Genomic DNA, 20,835 nt, shown 5'->3' on the forward strand with positions numbered 1-20,835 from the left:
CATGTAATGTAAAACTGCATGCAGCTGCATAATCTCCAATAAAGGAGCACTAAGGAATTGATGCTGGTGCAAGACAGGAAGGAATTTCATGATTAGTATTAATACATTCACAGTCACGGCTTTGTTAATTAATGGAAGGAGACTAATGGAAGCATTTATTATGAATGATGCATAAAACTATGATTGCACTGTGTCTATTGACGACCTATAATTGCCAAACACGATGTAGTCCTGTCGCACATGTAGGTTTGATTATGTTCACCTTAATCATGAATAAATCTCCAGTAATATCGTGTAATGGTTTCACTTGTGATGTCTGAAATAACCTCTGAGTCTTTAGGGAACCATTTTCATACAAGTTCTGCAAATTAATCCTCTCCTCCTCCAACTGTCTTGACCGTGACATATCTTAATTTTTCACAATAACATCTATCAGTTTGTTATATTCAGATAAGTAAAAATATCTGATATTGAATTTCTATTGTTAAAATTGTTTTTTATACTTATAGTATTTTGTGGGGTTTTGTTTCTTAGAAGCATTGATTTTATTGGAACAAGTGTCACATGGGCTCAAGTGTACTCTAAATTGTAATATTAAAAAAAGGATGGGGGATAAAAATCTCCTGTGTTTCTCCATTGATAAAACTTCAAAGCAAGCAAGAAATGGATACCCATGTCATCTAAATAGAAGAGTACAAACATTTTGCAATCATGCCTACCCCTAAAATCAGCCCATTTTCAGCATCCTCTTAATTAATCAATTTTCCTTGCATCATTAATTAATTGTCTCCATTCTTGGTAACTTCATGCAAAGGAATCCGAGGCTCTTAGCAAAGTATCGACTCAACTTAAAAGTGTTTGCATGGTGGCACTCCGTGTGCGTAGTCGTTATCTTAGAATGTCCTTGCGTACCTCATCTTTGTGAAGTCATCTATTGGTGTCTTCTTGTTATCTATTCAAACATCTTCATTGGATTGATCATCGGCTGATGCAGCTGATAACAATCATTTCTTGCTGGTATTAGCATTTAAATGAGATCATTTTTTTAGATATCTGCTCTAATACGAGGCTGTGGTCGTCTACCTGTCTGATTCTTCTAAAGTCGATTGCTGAATTTATTATGTTTTTTATGTTCTAAGTCAGCTCATGGAGTTCTCCATATCATATCAACCACAGTGAAGCAATGCTATTGAAACTTTCTTGTCTAGAATGTAGTTTTCTTTTTTGTTCTTATATACGGTGGAGAAAGTTCGTTTTCCAGAAAGACGGTTTGTGAGATGCGAAGATGGATTAGGAGAATTATCACCAGCATATCATATTATAAGCTGTAAAGTGATCTCGTGGGGAGTCTATGCTGGAAGATGTAACCTCAAGAGTATTTCACAAAGCATCCTGTCTGATTTTTTACTTACAAATTTGCCTTGAGCCAATCAGATGCAAGGATTTCAGTAGCTTATAACAATAGTCAGTGATAATCATTGACTGTTTGTTTCATGAAGTGCTTCCTTCATGTCTATAATTATCTGGTACAGCGGTAGTTTCAGGAAGCAATTTTCTGTCAGTTTACTATCAGTATCGTGATGCTATTATACTGCTTTTGAGATATACCCATCAAGCTCTCTTCTTTTCTTGGAATCTATTACATTTTTCTAGTTGGCCATCTCTGTCGTCATGTTAGTGCTTCTACTGAAACAGTTGATGAAATATTCATAAATTCTAAGAATTTTGGCAAGGATGTAAGGTGTTCAGGTGTTTCATTTGACTTTTCCTAAAAGATCCTGATGTGGAATGAGTGTAAAACCTGCATTATGGATATGTGCAAATACTGTTGATCGTATGAATATCCATTGTAGCGTGGAACAATTCTGTCTTGTTTTTAATAAAGATACTTTCTGAATTATGACAATATTAGTTTCTCTATGAGTATCGTCTTCAGAATTTGTAATTCATATAGCACCTCTTTGTCATGCCCAGATTATAGATGGTGGTTGTGGGTGCTAATGAATGCTTGTAAAGAAGCAATCAGAAGACTAAAGATTTAAGGTCCTCTCCGAGGGACCTTGTGAGGATAAATGCCTGACCTATGGACACTACCACACCAAGTAGGAATGGAACTCTGGTCACTGGATTGTGAAACCGCTGATATACACCCGAGCTATCATGTCTCCTTCACAATATCTTTCAGGTTTCTTTGGATCTATATTCTTATGATATCCTAAGATGTGTAGCTTTGGGGAAACTTTGCTTGTTTAAAAACTTCCAGAGCCTACTGATAAAACTCACTAAGGAAGCAGGACAACCTTAATTTCCACAAGGAGTGAAACACCATTTCCATCTCCACCTGCTTGTAAACTCAGCAATGTAAAATCATATTTATCGAGACAAGCATCTTTTGTCTGAGGCATTTTCTTTTTATCAATGGCGGATGCGAGGGTGTTATATTAGTCTGCTCTTCATAATGAATTAGAAGGCTGCATCTTGTCTGTTGGTCCTACTTAATTCTGTGTAACAAGAGTTTGGATATTTCAGTAAATCAAAAAGGTTTTGTCTGTCTGGGCATGACAAAATGATAAAGGACTCCCCAGGGTTTCCAAGCTTTCTTTTTAATTTTATGTTACTGAGGGAAAACAACTTTAATGTTGCTTTTTCCTCACATAACAGCACTTTTCCCAGTTAGTCATTATGTTGTGTTTTCCTGTGCTGAATAAGTAGATCTCATCCCCCCCCCCCATTTTCCCCTCTGTAGAAACATTTATATCATGCATATTGTCTTCATGTGTCTCCATCAGTCACTGTATCAAATTGAATCAGTATCTTCCTTCATGGCTCGCTTCTTACTGCAAAAGATATCCAAGAAAAGTTTATCGTAGGACTAGGTGCTCATTTTCTAACCAAACACATATGAACAGTGATGTCCTGCTGCTCCTGCATTTATGGTGACCATCTTAGTACTGCAAAATCTACGATGAATTTCCTGCTTCATGAGGTACCCACTTGCTACCATATCTTGATTGTCTCTGCGTTATGAGTACTACAGTAGCTTCAAATCCTGCAGTTGACTAAGGCCATCAGAACAAAAGGAATATTTATAGAGAGAATTGAAAGTTGACAATCGTGTGAAAAATTGAACTTTTCTCTTAACTCTGCAATCAAAACTCATCAGCGATATAAAAATGGAATTATTTATATGAACCTGACAAGTTTCAATCTTGATTGAATCTGAATTGGGAGTGACCATGCTGAGGAGATTGAGTGTATCTATACGTAGAGACCGGTGTCGAAGTGGGTATGGGGGCGATAATCTTACCCCCATACGACGGAAAAGGACTCTCAGTCTACCAGAGAGTAGTCTACGATACAGGTAAAAAGATATGTAGATGTGATTGATTGATTCATTCATTCATTGACTGACTGACTGACTTTAATCCACAGGTTCAACATGAAGTACATAGATAAGATTGCACTGCATTGCACCTTGTTAATTAATCACTGAACCTTTACTTGTATTGACCACGGTCACCACAAAACAGAACTGTTGAAACAACACCAGTTTAGAGTTATAGCTTAGGCATCAATTGGGGTCAGTCCTAAACCTAAATGATGTTTAAACCACCTTTTCTGTGCTAAGGTGTTAGCCTAAAACAAACTGGTATTGTTTCAACATTTCTCTGGTGTGGTCATAATACTGGAATGTTTGCAGTGTGGGGTGTGAAAAAATAATAAGTTACAAATAAAAAAAAACATGTCACTTTTATCTCATGCAACTATTGACAAATTTTATGCGCCTGATTGCTATGTGATTCTACTGTATAAAATTTTAATGTAAGCCTAATGTAAATTTATTCAACCTTAACTGATTATAGAGGTTGATATTGAGCCCTGAATCTTAGAAAGTGAATTATTTGAAAGAAAATTTCTTCTAGTTGCATGCTCATCCATCACCTGGTGAAGTCAGGAATGATATTGATCCTACGCCCAATTTTGTCTCCTCCCCCCCCTCTCCCTCTCTTTCTCTATCTCCCTTTCTATATGCTTCTTTCTCCCTCTTTTGTCTCTCTATTTCCAGCTTCCCCTCTAATTTTTCACTTTCTTTTTTTTTCACACACCATCACTTATTCTCTCTCTCTGTACCCCTCAGTCAAGATATGGTCAAACTTGATACGCCCCACCCCTCTATCTCTCTCTCTCGCACTCCCTCTCTCATAGCATCTCAATGTAAACATCTCTCCCTGTATCCCTCTCTTCCATCTTAAGTTCAGCCTTGTCTGTGAGATGATGGCTTGTTTGAGAAAGCAATTCAAATTTGTGGGTTAAACACGATTTTCCTCTCCTATTACCTGTTGGTCACGTGCTCGAGTCTAGAGGGCGGCATACATTACACTCTTATACTTTGCATAACAAATGCTATTGATTCCTTTCGATTTAATTTACCCCACTCTCACTGTGAGGCTTCCTCGAAGCACTGAGATGGAGGTATAAAACATTAAAGATAAATGGAAGTAGTCGCAGTAAACACTGATTTCACAAGAAAGTCAGTAAAACCAGGCTTAATTGTCACTATATCGAGGATGTAGATCTGGTACAGTTACATAAACTAAACTTTGTGAAATCTTGAAATCTACACTGAAAAATGTTCACACTGAAGATCACCAACACAGATAAGCGCACGTGGGACAGTGTATTATTATTGCTTTGAATGTCGGCCCGACGCTTGACCCGAATCCTGTGCTTATTTCTTAGCAATTACACAATTTCTTCCAGAATCCTTTGGCACATATTTTTTATTTATACAAACAGGCACTCTGGTGGTCATTTCATTGGATTCTGTACAAACTCATTTTGAAATCGTTGCCACAACTGGCATTCATCTTTAAGCACTATCTCTGCAGTAAATAATATGCAAATGATAGGTGGTCTGTTAACCACGGAACTCCATGGTGCTCTACTGGTTTATTATTTCTTGGTACATGAAAATGCGAGTAATGAGAAGAGATCATGTGACACATGTATTGATGATCTGTCCTGATGATGATAAGTAATGGTGCCTATTTTTGTGTGTGAATGTGGTGGGTTGTAGTGTGATGATACCTGTACATTTAAAACAAAGATTCTGATGAGTGCTGATGATCTACCCTTTTCACATTGTGGTAATACAGTCTTTGATGAAGTAACTTTGACATTAAATATAAATATGTCCTTGTCCACTTCTTTATTACTAGATGTTGTATTTTCTTTTATTTTCCTGTTTACTGACTGAAAAGGTAGTATTTGAAATAATAGAATTTGCCATAAGCATCTGTGTTGACATCTCCATGTGTCCAATTTGTGGGCCAAGTGGTCAAGGCTTTCAATTAGATTGATGGGTTTGGCAAGCTCCTCACCTCAAATTTCTTTGTCAGGTATTTTTTCCCCTGAAGTTTAATAATAATATTTTAGACTGTGATATGACACCAGGCAACCATTTATACCTACCCTCATTTAATCTTTAAACTAGTATCCAATTGGTTTATAAGCAGATAGTCTGATTTCCATTTTGTCTTATGTACATTTATTATTTTCCACTTTGTCATATAAAAAAAAATGGTTCGTAAACGTTCCATCTAATCCTAAAGGTCTGGGGCCCATGGCAGAAAGAGTTGCAATCAATCGCAACTCTAAAAATCATGCGCAACTTGACTTTCAACCAATAAACAGCGCTCATTTGGGAATTGCGATTGATTTTTTAGCTTGCGTTTAAACGCAACTCTTTCTGCAACGGGCTCCTGGTAGACCAAGTGGGTATAAGATGAAATGGGTAAAGCCTTCCTGGGACCCGTTGCATAAAACTTTTTTGCCATAAAAAAAACTCTGGCAAACAAAATTTTGCCATTGAAAATTACACATTAAAAAGCTTTGGCCCAAAAAATTGCAAGACTTTTTATGGCAGAAGTTTTGTGGAACAGGTCCCTGGAAATAAGACAAAACGGAAAATAGGCTATATGGCCATTAGACCAAATGGTTAGTAGACAAAGTGGTTTTAGACAGACAATTATGATGAGGCTAAATGGATTGTAGACAAAATGGGTATAGACCAAATGGCACTTTAATAATAATAATTAGAAGAATAAAAGTTCTTGTATTGAGCATATCACAATTATTAATGCGCTTCCAAAGGACTTGGATATTATTACCCCAGCTGTAGCTTGGCTGCCATAATTACTAAGATTACAGCGCACACGCATTTCAAGGAAGAAATTCCTGCCAGGTACCCATTCATCTCACCTGGGTTGAGTGCAGCACAATGTGGATAAATTTCTTGCCAAAGGAAATTACGCCATGGATGGGATTCGAACCCACGACCCTCTGTTTCAAAGTCCGGAGACTAATCCACTGGGCCACAACGGTCCAGTTTATCATCCTGTCGTCATCCATGCCGTCCACATCATGATGCTGATGACAACCTAGGAGATGACCGATCAGTTTGGGGGACTCTGAGTTACTCATCCCTGCTCGTCAATTTGAACTTATCAACTTGAGATCCTGTTACTCATTGCCCATGCAATCAACAACTCAGACCCATGAAAACACTGCCAGTCAGCAAATTGAAAGGAAACAGATAGGCCCCATCGATACCTGTAAATCTTTGTGATCAAGGGTGCTTTTTAGGTGGATTTTGCTAACATCACTCTTGTAAAGCAATCTGAATTACAGCAAGTAAAGGATGAAGAAAATTAATTGTAATTATAGTCGTGATAACTATGCCATGGTGGTATTTTTATGGGCTTTAAGCTGCTATCCGGATTATTCCTGCAAGGTTCAAGAATGATGGTAAAACACTTGTCTGAAAAAAAAGTATCTTTAGGTTTTAGAAGGCAATTCTAATACTAGAAACGCCTTCCTTGGTGGGGAGTCTCCTAGCATTTTTAAAAGACTTTTATAATGCTGGTACTATTTTTGTCTTGATAAGTCATATCAGATTATCTTGAAGGGGTAAGTAAGAAGACAAAACAGGAAGGAAGAAATAGATAATCAGAAATTATTGTATGATAACACTTCTTTGTTTTTATTTGTTACAATTATGACAGCATTTTCCTGCATCTTCCGAAATCTGTGACAAGCCCCCAAATGGATCACCAGGAAATAATAGACTATGTCTATCTTTGTCAAGTTAAAAGGAGAACCTTTCCTGGTCTTGTTGAGGAAATGAGCTTTCATTTAGAGCTTATCCTCTAATCCTTACATCTTCAGATTAAGAAAGATAATCTCACATTAATCCCCTTTCAATGTTGTCAGATTGTATATAACTGTCTTGTGGTAGGACATGTTTTCTAATTGTTTCTTTTAGGTGTGTATTATAGTACCAGTTCATTGTGTAGGGGGATATTATTATCATCATTTGATTTGTTTCTTCAGGTGGGATACTGAAATTGTCTGGACTTATTTCCCTGTATTTTTTTTGGAGGGGTCCTGTCATTCTATAGTCGCGAATTTCAAAATTTTGCTTGAGTTATGTAGTATATAGGGCCTACAGAGGGGGATATGTTTGGTACTCCAAATTAGTAAAGATTAAATTGCAATCAAATTTTCAATTTATACATGGTCCAAACATGCCGTTTCCATAGACCCTGGGTGCATAAAGTATTGAGGCTCGGTCTTCGACAGGTTAGATCGTTAGATATCATACATCTTTGAGTTGAGACTAATTATTAATTTTTAGTTCAGTGCTCAATTCACATCAACATGGTTTACCAATGATACCGTGTTTACACATTGACTCGGCTCGGGGGTTGAACACGAGAGCCGTGCTCAACACGGCAATTTTATGCTGTGTAAACGCGATCAGAGTGATCCGCGAGCCGTGTCGAACACGGCTTTATCGATCCTACAAAATCGATGGTTTCAACCCGCGACCTGAGTCAGACTCGGCAATTTTTTCGTGTGTAAACAGAAAGCCATGTCGAACTCTCTTGTCTTGACCTAGGTCACTGCGCGCGCTTTCACTTTTGGCATTGTTGTTGTTCGCACGGACAAGATTCGATTCCGGCGGTGAATTTCCCGCGTTTAATTTGCGACGTCATAATTCTTCTTCCGTTCGAGATCCGCGAGCCGTGTTGAACTCGCCTTTTTATATGTACGTATGAACGCGATCTCTGATCCCTTCTTTGCAGTGTTCAACCCGGCTCGCGGATTCAACACGCGAGCCGAGTCAATGTGTAAACACGGTATGAGTGGATTGACCATTATAAAAGTGCTTTTATTGCCTTCCAATTTGATTTAATCTGAAGTTAATGGACTTGAAAAAGGATTGTTTCCATGGCTCATCTTTTTTACCAACCCACTCGTCTTTGCAATCGATTGGCCAATGAATTACTGCATGATATATATTCAGTGTCGGTCAGTGTGTACATTGCTATCGTTATAAAGAGTACATTTGTTGAATTGCGGGGGATGAAACACTCTAAATAGCAGAGTAAAAAAAAACCTGCCATTCAATGACTGTCAGAAATCATCATAATCAACCGTGGGACATCTAATGATTCAAATGGTAACTCAATCGTAAACTCATTGTTTAGAATGGAAGCTGTATAATGGGTTTTCGCTCAATATCAGCTGTAATGAATTGATGCGTTGCCATAGGAATGATGTTAGTATGCTTTTAACTTTGATGTAATCATGTCAATGTCAACATTACTAATGATTAATTTTAGGTACCCCCCCCCTTCTTTCTGCAGTATTAGACAGTCTTTTGTCTCCTGGTAACCAGTCAACTTTTTTATGAAACAAATATCTGCTCTATCAATCTACTTTAATTAATTTCATTATTGTAAGCAGTTATCCCTCTCCCCATCCCATTACTGCCACTCCCCTCCCCTAAGGTAAGTTTCTATCCCATCCCCTCCCTTTCTCCTCCATTTCTATTTAATCCTTCAATTAACCCCACGCCCCCCCCCCCCTTTCGCTCGCTCTCTCTCCTTTTGTCTACCTTTATATTTTATATGTATATATGTTCTCTCTCATCTTTCTTTTCTTTTTTTTTGTTGCTTTCTCTCTCTCACTACCTCTCTTTTTAGGGGCAGCGGAACTGTTTTGAAAGGGGGGGGTGACCATGCAAAAAATCCTAATCAGATGGTAATTTTTACGTTTTTGTGCACGGTTCTGGAAAAGGGTCCCGTGGTCCCTGCTTTTCCCTTTTCTCCTCCTCTCTGACTCTTTCTCTCTTTCTTCATCACTTCCCTCTTTCTATCTCCCTCTATTTGTTTTCAGACACACCCACAAACCCCAAAACACCATCTCATTTCCTTATAACTGTAAAAGGAAATTCCAACACCCACAGAATGAGACTATTGGGATTTGTTGCAGACAAAAGTAAGATTACTCTACAATTCTCTTCTGAGATTCACCTAATCACTCTGACATTGTTGTAAATTTCCTGGTGTATTTGCAAAGTACAAGACACCCTAGCTACTCTAAAGAAGGATCAGACTGAATTTATTTCAGTAATTGACTTTGATCCTTCTCAGCTGGGTGAATAACAACCACTCCTGGGCCTAGTCATATCAGAGAAACCGACTCCAGACCGACAGAAGCTATTACATTTAACTAAAGACATATCATCTGTTGGTTTGGATTCAGTTTGGTTGATGTGACTGTATCACACCAGATAAACCTCAGTCACATTTGTTCTATGCCGGCCGTACGGCGAGTCAAAAACAGTCGTTTTAACATAATTTGTACCAGCTAAATATAGGTGGTTTGAATAAAAATGAATAAAACGGCTGTTTTCGACTTGCCGTACGGCCGTCGTAGAGCAAATGTGACCGCGGTATTTCTCTTAATACCACAGTCATAATTTGCAGACCGAGAGAAGCTGTAACATTATTACTAATGACATATCAATCGGTTTGGAGTCAGTTCATTGGTGTTACTGTAAAATCATTGTCTGTGTTTAAAAAAGAAAGTGTTCTCTATATGCAATGGATAATATTAATGTATTTAAAGGGGAATTCCCCCTGAAGAAAAGTTTTTTGTAAAAATGCCAGAAAATTTTTTTTTTTAAATATTGGTGAAGGTGTGAGAAAAATCAATTCGAAATTTAAGAAAGTTATTAGAATTTAAAGTTTTGGGATTTGTGACGTCATAAACAAGCTGCTGCCCCATATGTTATGTAATATAAAATGCATAAATTTCAATTTTTAATGATTCCTGATGACTTGTCTTTGTTTTTGTCTCACCTGCGAAGCAAAGTGAGACTATAGGCGCCGCTTTTCCGACGGCGACGGCGACGGCGGCGGCGGCGGTGGCGGCGGCGTCAACATCAAATCTTAACCTGAGGTTAAGTTTTTGAAATGACATCATAACTTAGAAAGTATATGGACCTAGTTAATAAAACTTGGCCATAAGGTTAATCAAGTATTACTGAACATCCTATTAGAGTTTCATGTCACATGACCAAGGTCAAAGGTCATTTAGGGTCAATGAACTTAGACCATGTTGGAGGAATCAACATCGAAATCTTAACCTGAGGTTAAGTTTTTGGAATGTCATCATAACTTAGAAAATATATGGACCTAGTTCATGAAACTTGGACATAAGGTTAATCAAGTATCACTGAACATCCTGCATGAGTTTCACGTCACATGTCCAAGGTCAAAGGTCAATGAACTTTGGCCGAATTGGGTGTATCTGTTGAATTACCATCATAACTTTGAAAGTTTATGGATCTGATTCATGAAACTTGTACATAAGAGTAATCAAGTATCACTGAACATCCTGTTCGAGTTTCAGGTCACATGATCAAGGTCAAAGGTCATGTAAGGTCAATGAACTTTGGCCATGTTGGGGTTTTTTGTTGAATAACCATCATATCTCTGTAAGTTTATTGGTCTAGTTCATAAAAAGTGGACATAAGAGTAACCATGTATCACTGAACATCTTGTGCGAGTTAGAGTAGTATGCAAAGTCAGCACTGCTACTATATTGAACTGCGTGATGCAGGTGAGACGGCCAGAGGCATTCCACTTGTTCTTTTTAGGAACGTTGTGAAATTATTTGTCTTTTGATATACTGAATGTAAAGTAAAAATCGTTTTCAATTTTTCTGAGAAAATGACTTGTCATTATTTTATGTAGGGAAGCTGCTGGTATATGACATCACAAATCAAATAAATAAAGCTTCTAATAACTTTTTGTATTCTTTGATGGTTTTTCTCAAACCTTCAGCAGTATTTGTTATTAATTTTTCTTCTATGTTTACTATAAACTCTTGTCAGGGTGAACTTCCCCATTTATCCCTTAATTTTTAAGCCAGTGTGATGTACAGCACACTGTTTTATCATTCATTTCTAGGTATCGATATCAAAATTTGCTAACACAAAAAGGATTTCTCAATTTCAAAAGATTAACTTGTAATATCAGGAATACATGCACGTCAGCGTATGGCAAGTGACCAGGGTCCCTGTCACACCAGAAGGTTAGCGATTAATCGCTAAATGAAATGGCTTATCATCCAGATCATCATTGCAAGCGCATTTACTGACTAGGAACCAATCAGAATCGAAATTCAAATTAGCGATTAATACCTGACCTTTGTGTTACGGGTCCCAAGTGCGGAATACTCAGTTTACCCTGGCTCATTTTACTGAAAACAATACTTAGACCCCGTTGTCATATGGATCTTACTTATCATAAGCTGCCTCATAGCTCAGGGGTGGATCCAGGATTTTCCAAAAGGGGGGTGGGGGCAAGTTCTTTTGGAGGAAAATTTTGACAAGCAAAAAAAAAGGTTTTCAACCACAAATTAAAAGACAAGTCCACAATAAACAGCTGATTTGAATAGAAAGAGAAAAATCAAACAAGCATAACACCTAAGATTTCATCAAAATCGGATGTATAATAAGAAAGTTATAACATTTTCAAGTTTCGCTTAATTTTTCAAACAGTTATATGCACATCATGGTCTGTATGCAAATGAGGGAACCGATGACGTCACCCACTCACTATTTCTTTTGTATTTTATTATATAAAATATTTTGATTTTCTCGTCATTGCCATGTGAAATGAAGTTTCATTCCTCCCTGAACATTTGGAATTCCACATTTTGTGGTTCAAGCAAGGGGGTCCTAATTGTCAAATTTGTGAAAATTGAAATATTGTATAATTCAAACAATAAACAAAGGAAATAGTGACTCTCATCGACTCTCTCATTTGCATATCACTGAGTTGAGCATAGAACTGCTTTGTGAAAAATAAGTGAAACTTTAAAATGTCATAACTTTCTTATTGTACATCCGATTTTGATGAAGTTTTCACCGTTATTCATGTTTGTTTTTTCTCTACTTATCTAACTCAACTTTATTCTGGGGTGGACTTAAGAAAACTTCGTACCCGAAAGAAATTGACAAGCAAAAAAAAGGGTCTTTAGTTTCAAAAGAGGGGCACACCTTGGTTTTTCTTCTCAAAAAAGGGGGCACATGCCCCCTCCTGTGCCCCCCCCCCAGATCCGCACCTGTCATAGCTCATTGTATTTTAGAGTAATTTTTCATGTCTATTCGCATGGTACCTCAGGAAATAAAAGAAACAGTCATAATACCTACAGGTTTATGCTTCATATAGAAGTGGATATTGTTTTGTGGCCAATTATGTGCTCCAATTACAACACCTATCCCTTCTACCGGTCACATTTTCTTTTGAAATATGATCTGGCTTGCTTCAACTGAATGCAATGAAGCTTTGTAGACTATGGTAATAAACAAGATGCTTCAAATTGAATCAAGTAAAGTCTAGGATCGAAACTAAAGCCCCGTCCTAGCCAATTAAGGGCGACTTGACCAATTGCTTTTGTTTCTGGGACTCTACGGAGTTATCTATCAACAAAACATGGAGATGTCCTGCCTTAGATAATGAGCTAATTATAGGACATAGCAGAGCTTGAAGCAAGATGCTATTCATTAAAAAAGTGTGTAACTGTCTCCTGACGCCTGTACTGACTGGACTGCCCATAGAGGTAAGGGGAGGGGGTGAGGGAGCACAAGGGGGAGGGGTAGAGTTCCAATTGAGAGAACTGGAGATAAAGCTAGAAACATGCATAGATCAGGAAATTCCAAGACTGTATAGAAGAAAAATAAATGAAAAGTTGAAGGAAACTTTTTTTTCACTAAGGGGGGGGTGTTGTTCTGATCAATCTTGAAATGAATAATGATAGTACAAGGATGCATTTATCAAGTAATCTGCAATCATTGTTCACACCCTTGGGAATGGAGGCATTTCAATAACCAGGTATCTTGTATTTTATTATCAGATGATATTGCTTGGCAATAAATCTAGATGAGCTGACACAAGGAAGGTTAAGATATTTAAGGACTCTTTTATACCCCTTTCATATTGCCCTTTTCATTTTTCACCGGCGAACTTCTCCGCCTCGCATTCCTCACTTCACCGGCGAAGAAAAAAATGTACCCTTTCGCACTGACATTTCTTCCCCGGCGAAAGTCAACGGGCGATTGCAGAACAAAACGAAAGAAAATTGTAAACATTACTTCTTACCTTTTACAAAAAGGTATAAAAAAATTAATTACAACATATTTTGGAAGTATTACGAGAAAAACAAACAATACCACCTTGTTTTTATATTTTAGCGCATTTTATACATGTAAAAAGTGCTTTTGAATAAATATTGTTAGTAAAAAAAATATATGTTCGAGGGTATCTACTTGGCCATAGCATTCAGCTGAGCTTGCAACTTATCGCGCGCGGAATCTCGGTACAGGGGACTTTGGGAGAGAAAAAAATTGACCTCTGACGTCATTAAACGAGGAGAAGTTCACCGGTTTGCTTTCATACTGGCTGTTTCACCGGTGAACTTCTCCACCTCTAGAGGTGGAGAAGTTCACCGGTGAAGTTCTCCTGTGTACCTTTCATACTGGACACTTTCCCCTTTGCTGGCGAACTTCGCCGGTGAAGTTCGCCGGTGAAAAGCGCAATATGAAAGGGGTATTAGTTTGAGTCATAAGGAATTCAAGTGAATATCTTTCTGAAGTGTTTGAGTGCAGTAAAGTCCTTTTTCGTTCAGCATTCAATGCCAGAGTAAAAGGGGTTGGGTGAAAGAAAGTAATATTTTACTTATAGATAGGGATAAAGAGAGAAGAAAGTTAAGAATGAAATGATTGATATTGATGGAGAGAGAGTGAGTGAAAGAAGTAGAGAAAGAAAGATGATTGAGAGAGATGAAAAGGGAAGTATCATTTACATTAGGAGCATTAATTTAATGTAAGAGATACAAGATACTGCATCAAAGATGAATTATGGATGTCATTGTAACCTTTATATTAGATGTTTGATGATGAATAGCTGTCATCTGATGCCTATGTAGAGATAATTAAAGTAGGAACAAGGTTACCATTAATTAAAATCTCCACGACTTTGATTCCCAAAGACGTGGAATCAACATGCCCATTTTTCTATTCCCTTTTTTATAATATATTACTGTGAGCATAGAAGGGGAGCAGTAAGGAGGATGGAGGATTGATATTGAGGATGGGGAAAAAGTCAAGAAAGTAACTTTGTCCAGATTCAAAATCGTAATTTTCATTCTTCTGGTGTAATCAAAATTGCAAACTTTTCACCAGTTTTAGAATGAATTAAGCGTACCTATTATATTGTACCAATAAAGAACCCTTGTGACCTTCATAATCTGTGTGTCGCAAGGAGACTACACTGATTCCACTGGGCACTCTCAGACCCAATGCATAGCAAATCTTTATTATTTTCAATTTTTTTGTATTCATTTGTCTAAAATTTTAAGATATTGCTGATTTTACATCAAAAACAAGTTTGTCTGTATTAAAAGTAATCCATACATTTAATCATCAAAGCCTCTGAAGAAATAATAAGCTATCGTCAATTAACACTTAATTTAAGAGGATGTAATTTAAAGATTTAAGAGCAAAGAAGGGGTTACGTACCAACTCAGGACTGGTCATGAGGGGTGCAGGAAAAGGATCATTGTATGAAGGAGGGGGTAATCATTGTGAAAGGGAAGTCCCCACCCTGTTAGTTGGAATGAACAGTGGAGCATTTCATGAAGTATCTTGTCACTAACAATCGTTAAAAGCTACTGAAATCATTGCCTGTGATTGGCAGAGAGCAAGTTTGTCAGTTATATTTACTGACAAGGTTTTTCATGAAATGTTCCCCACGAGTATTTTCCAGTGAATAAAGCTGAGCTCTAGGAAAGTTGTTTGTGTCCTTCTCAGAGTATTGTGCTAAGCTTGTGAAGACAGATCTAATGATAAAAGTAATTTATGGAACTGGGTGTTATAGTTATGGTAATGATCTCATAATGAGTTTGAACAGAATCCAATGTAATTATCACCAAAATGATAGTATGCATAATAAAAAATATGTGTCAAATAGCTCTGGAAAAAAAAGCGTAATTGCTGAGAAATGTGCAAGATAAGCATGAAATTCCATCAAATGTCAGGAGGGTTTTTCGAAGCAGTATTAATACACTGTCCCACATACGCTTTTCTGTGTTAGTGGTCATCAGAATCATCCATTTGAGCTAAGATTTCATGATTTTACAAAGATAAGTTTACATTAGTTACCAGATTAAGATTTATGATATTTTGACAACATACCTTAATTTGAAAGGCTTTCTCATGAAATAATTATTTGCTGCTACTACTGTTTTTACCTGTAAAATCAATCTAGGGGTGTTTCACAAGGATTTCAGTCAGTCTAATACCCCTTTCATAAACCTAATTATGCGGCTAATAGCAGCATAATTTGGTCGTAAAATTGGAGGAGGACCAGAGTTATCCGCATTATTTTGATGCTGCTATTATCCGCATAATAGCAGCATCGGGACAAGATTTTGAGTTTATGAACGCATTTCCAAATAATGCGGATAATTGCCATGGTGCGGTCACAAGGTCACCCTTTTCCAACACAACTGCATCGGAGGGGGCGTGTCCAGTTGTCATGACAATTATCCGCCTTTTTCAGGATGGGCGCTCGTAAAAATAATGCGGCTTATTTTCGGAGTTTGTGAACGCAATTTTTATTGAATTATCCGCATTACTCTTAGGCGGCTAATTGGAGGATAGGTTTAGGAACAGGGTCTAAAATTGAACATAAATTCCATGTTTCATGCGATATATAATGCATCACCATGTTGGTCAGATCGAATTTATGGGATGCATGCTACTGCGTAATCAATGAATAATGATATTAAGCAGATAGAGTATCATTTTCACATATTCATCATTGATATAATGCTGATTATTAGAAGCGTAAAGCATAACTTAAGTCAGACTTCACTCATGTAACATACCCCTGGTCATCAATAGTCTGCAGGCACAGACCCGGTTTGAAACGTTGATCAATGAGTGAGTCTCCATTCAAAGACTAGCAATACAAACCTTGCCATTTCAAGCCTTCAGTACACAATGCATTATAGGCTGCATATTCAGATCAACTTGAATTAAAGGATTTGCACAGCAGACATGGTCATTCCCAGCGTACTTTGTCACTTCTTTCTACTTTGTTTTTACATTTATTCCATTCAACAGTAATCTACCATTAATTAGATATTTGTGTTTCTGTGAACTATTATTAATATTTTACTAAATGATTCACTCCACATTGATACAATATTTGCACCTTTTTAATTTACCACCTTTTTATATCTAAACATCTAGATATTGTTTAAATCTAACAAAGCTGGCTATCGCTCATGCATTTGTTGCTATAATGAAAAGGATGATCAGCTTTTAGATTTCATTGTGTAGAATAATGCGTTCGTAAAAGAAAGCAAACATCTCTAGTTTTACCTACTTTATTAAAAAATACTGGGTTTAATGCAACCAGGGCAGACAATAGGTCTTCAATGTAGCATGAGTAGAAAGTGATTCAGCTTTATTGTAAGGGTTTTGAGATTAAAATGATGAAAAGTGTGAAATTTGATCATAGAATCCCTGTGCGGTGTGATTGAACTATTTCTAAAGGAGAATTTTCCTGTCTAGCAGTCAATTTCATTTGAAGGTAGGAGAGAGGAGTGTGTAAATATTTGCATGAATTAAAATGGTTTTGATGTGTCTAGCCATGGAGTCATTAAGTAACAATGCAGCAGTGATTTAGAGAAGATCTGACTAATGTGAAATACCTCCCTCTATTGGTAGTTTAGAGCTGCAGACCCTATTCATTATAAGTTTGGTGCTTGAATGTTGTTCTGATCTGTATTCAGAAATAAAAATTGCTATTCATTATGTTTCAGGCCACTTAATCCCAAAAGAGCCAAATAGATAGGGAGAGAGAGAAAAAGAAAGAGGGAATGACAGACAAAGAGATAGATTTATGAGGAGGAAAATGGGAAGTGGAGGTAAAGAAAAATGTAGAAAATGATTATTATGAGAAATTAAGAGATATTTGCTAAAATAGGCCTATGGATTTATAACAAATCCATAGGCCTGTTGACTGATCGTCCAAACACCAGTATTAGATGTAAACCTTCAAAATTTGAATATAAATGTTATAGAATTGAATTTAAATCTTTTGAGATTTGATATTAAACTGTAGGATTCATATTGATAAATCCAGAGTTCAATACAAAAAATGGCCAAGTGTAAGCCTAGGCAAAAGGGATATTTAGATAAAGGTGTTATTCAAGATTTAGTCCACTTTCATACCATTCATTTTTATTTTGTTTTACTCGTGGATTTCTTTACTTTGGTACTGGTAATAAAACCACAGTATTCTCAATATCTCTTTCTATCTCCATAATATTACAACAGATCTGCATGTTATACATGAACAGGGTCTGGTATGAAGACTAATTCACAAGATGAGTTTCTTATTTGGCATGTAGGGAGAAAGTGCAAACTGGCCAATAAAATCACTTCTAAGATAAATGGTATTTTGCTACATATTGAGAAAATGCCATTAAAAGGGGGTTCTGTGTATGGGTAACCCCCCCCCCCCTCACTAATGGGTCTTTGTCTAGGTGATTGGATTAAAAGGTGTTGAACCAAAAATATCAAACACTATAAAGAAAATGTCACAGACGTTGGCGGGAGTCCTGTCTTTAGAATGTCAAATTCATCTTCATTGAGTCTCAAACAATATATTGTGACAAAGCTAAATAAAAGGCATAAATTACAGACCTGAATAGACTTATTTAGGGCATGGACCCTACCATAAAGGAAGGCGCATGGAGCTTGTCATGTTGGAAGTGTCTCAATTAAGGTTTGATCCTGCTTGATAAGGATAAATGGGGCAAGTGTGAAAGCTCCTGGCTTAGACTCTTTGCCCAGTAACATTTTCTTGCTGGTACATGGGGGTTTACCTCAATGTTGGAATCTATATAGGGATTATACCCCTGTCCTATATATACCATGTATGCTATTTCTCTCTGTTTAAAAAGGAATCCACTCAGACATTATCCTATGCAAGGATTGGATTCAGGAGAAAATTTGAGCCTGAAAAGAGGTTTTATGGAAGATCATTTCAGATTGTGATAAATGTGTGTTGTGTGAAAGCTCCCTTATGTGGCAGTGTCAGGTTTAGGGGATGCTGTGAAGAGGAAGTAACTCCAGATCCTTGTGATTGGTCGTAATAACACTGTGCTTCCTGTTGGTTGAATTACACCACAGCCAAGGCTTCCCTTCCTCGCTTGCTTACTGCCCCTTCTCCTCACTTCATTCCAAGTTCTCAGACAAGCCAGACCTTGGTTTGGCTAGACCTAGCTAGCCAGGACAAGAAGTGTTTCACTCCGAGCTATTCTGGCTGCTGAAGCTCATCTCTTGCCAACTTGGAGTTAGAGGAGCAACATTTGTTATCATTCCATTGACTACATCACTCATCAAGAGCCAACGTTGTGATCAGTTTTTAATTGTCATTGGCTTCACTTTAGATCACTGTCACTGTTTCCCATTGACTGATCCTAGATTGTTTCCAAATATTTTGATCAATGATTGTGCACTTGCTAAATATCTATCCTCACTGTCACATCAGTTAATTATTAAGGAGAACTTGGGGGAATATGTTGGGAGTTCTTTCTTCAAGAAATCTCTTCTTACTGTCTCTCTCATCAGAGATCTTAGTTGTGATGTCACCGAAAGGATCTAACGGTTTCACCGGATTGGATCGGATTGCATAGCAGTGTTGTTGACTTCTCAATTTTTTCCTTCCTGCATGGGTGTTTTCCTCGAATACTGGAAGTCGTACCACTAGTAGCAGCAGCACTACAACAAGAACTGGTATAACCTCCACTGTTTGGATTATACACTTCCAGTTAGGGGTGAAGCTGCGTAAAGATCACTCTTTCTCCACTGTAAAGTTGAAATACATGATAAGTTATCTGAGAAGTCCATACTTTGAATGAATTTTGGGGATCAAAACTGGCTTTGTTTTACCACTGTTACAAATGAATGATCAAGCACTGTTTTTCTCCTGTTTGTTAAAAGTGTTCCAAACCCAGTTGGAGCGTTGGTCATGCTGTGTTGGCTAATGGGTAGAAAGGAGGCAATCTCTAAGGACATTTGCTGAAGCAATTACATCTCTTTGGCCAAATTTTGGAGTATAATATCTGACCTTCTCTGGACTTCAGATAGCAGCCAGGAGGCAAAGTGAAGGAATTTGTTTACTACAAGGGTGATAGTTTGATGGATATCACTACTGTATCAAAGGAAAGTTACTCTGTTATTTCTACCAACATTCCATAGAGAATAACAAACCCTTTGTTTTTCAAACCCATCTGGATTACACATCGTGTTGTGATTTTGATGAAGGCAATAATTGCATTTATCGCTTCATGATTGTTGCGAGAACTTGGCCTTATAATTCATTGCTGATTGTCGCTTGGGTTGTGAGTAAGCGTGTATTGATCTAATGGACAGTCATCCGTGGTTATCATCACTGCATTGTTTAAGCGGAAGCAGAGTGATGCTCATTGGTATCTGACAGTCTGACTTTCTGGTCCCCAAGCGCTTGAACCTCATCATTCATAACCAAGAGTCTGATACAACTTCCAAGCATCTCATCACATCACCATCATTGACCCAACTTTCAAGTCCAACAAAGGATCTTAATCACTATCTGTGATCATTCTGATGGATAACCTGTAATTGTTGGGCAAACCCCAGCGGCTTAATCCATCCACCATACACCACCATCGACAGTCTCGGCTCAATCATATCAATAAATATTTGATCTAAAGATCTTCCCCGGAAGGTTTTGGGCCCCCGGATGAGGAATAAGGAAAACATTTTCCCTCGACACATCTGTGTTCGCCATCTTATTTTGACTCAGACCCATTACCGAACCTCATTTACTCGCCGCCGCAGTGATTGCACCGTCCCGAGCGATTCTTTTACCAGACACACACTCATGGATAGAATCTTTCAATAAAATACTTTCTCTATTTCTCGGTCTTGGTCAGCCCCTTATTTGGCTCTGTGATCCAGTCCCCTCCTACCACCAATCTCCATATTACATCTCTACATTTTGACATGGATTACCGCAGTCCTCTCTAACTTTGGGAGGAGGCTGTTTTGAGGAGAGCAAGTCGGAAAGCCAGAGTGAAATTTTATCTTGAAGAATTAAGCCAAGAAGGATATTTTTAGCACGACTTGCCTGTGTTTTGAAACACATGCACCCATTTGGATTATTTTTTATCAGTTCGTGAGAATTATCTTGTCAAAATGCCGCCTGTAATTGCCGCTATTCCTGGACGCAGATTCTCATTGCGTCGAAGGTAATATTGCTTTGAGTGATTTATCTACATCCATTCTCAGTTCTCGCACAGACTTCTTGTGATATGAAATGGGGAAATTTCTCACGCTTGCACTATAATACCACACAT

At 37.6% G+C, this 20,835-nt stretch overlaps 1 protein-coding gene across 2 annotated transcripts in view; it reads left to right on the top strand.

Annotated features, from left to right (window-relative positions):
- Nucleotides 1–3,150: 3,150 nt before the first annotated feature.
- The window catches only part of LOC121428005 (rap1 GTPase-activating protein 1-like), a 56,523-nt gene continuing 38,838 nt past the window's right edge, over nt 3,151–20,835 (top strand). The window contains exon 1 of one of the 2 annotated variants that reach the window (XM_041624579.1): nt 3,151–3,361. In XM_041624579.1, coding sequence (XP_041480513.1) covers nt 3,237–3,361 — 125 coding nt within the window. In that variant the 5' untranslated portion in view covers nt 3,151–3,236. Of the gene's footprint in view, nt 3,362–18,568; nt 20,728–20,835 lie in introns of those variants that run through there. The other variant, XM_041624580.1, reaches the window with a different exon arrangement.

Source organism: Lytechinus variegatus, chromosome 14 (genome assembly GCF_018143015.1).
Source record: "Lytechinus variegatus isolate NC3 chromosome 14, Lvar_3.0, whole genome shotgun sequence".
NCBI classification, from domain to species: Eukaryota; Metazoa; Echinodermata; class Echinoidea; order Temnopleuroida; family Toxopneustidae; genus Lytechinus; species Lytechinus variegatus.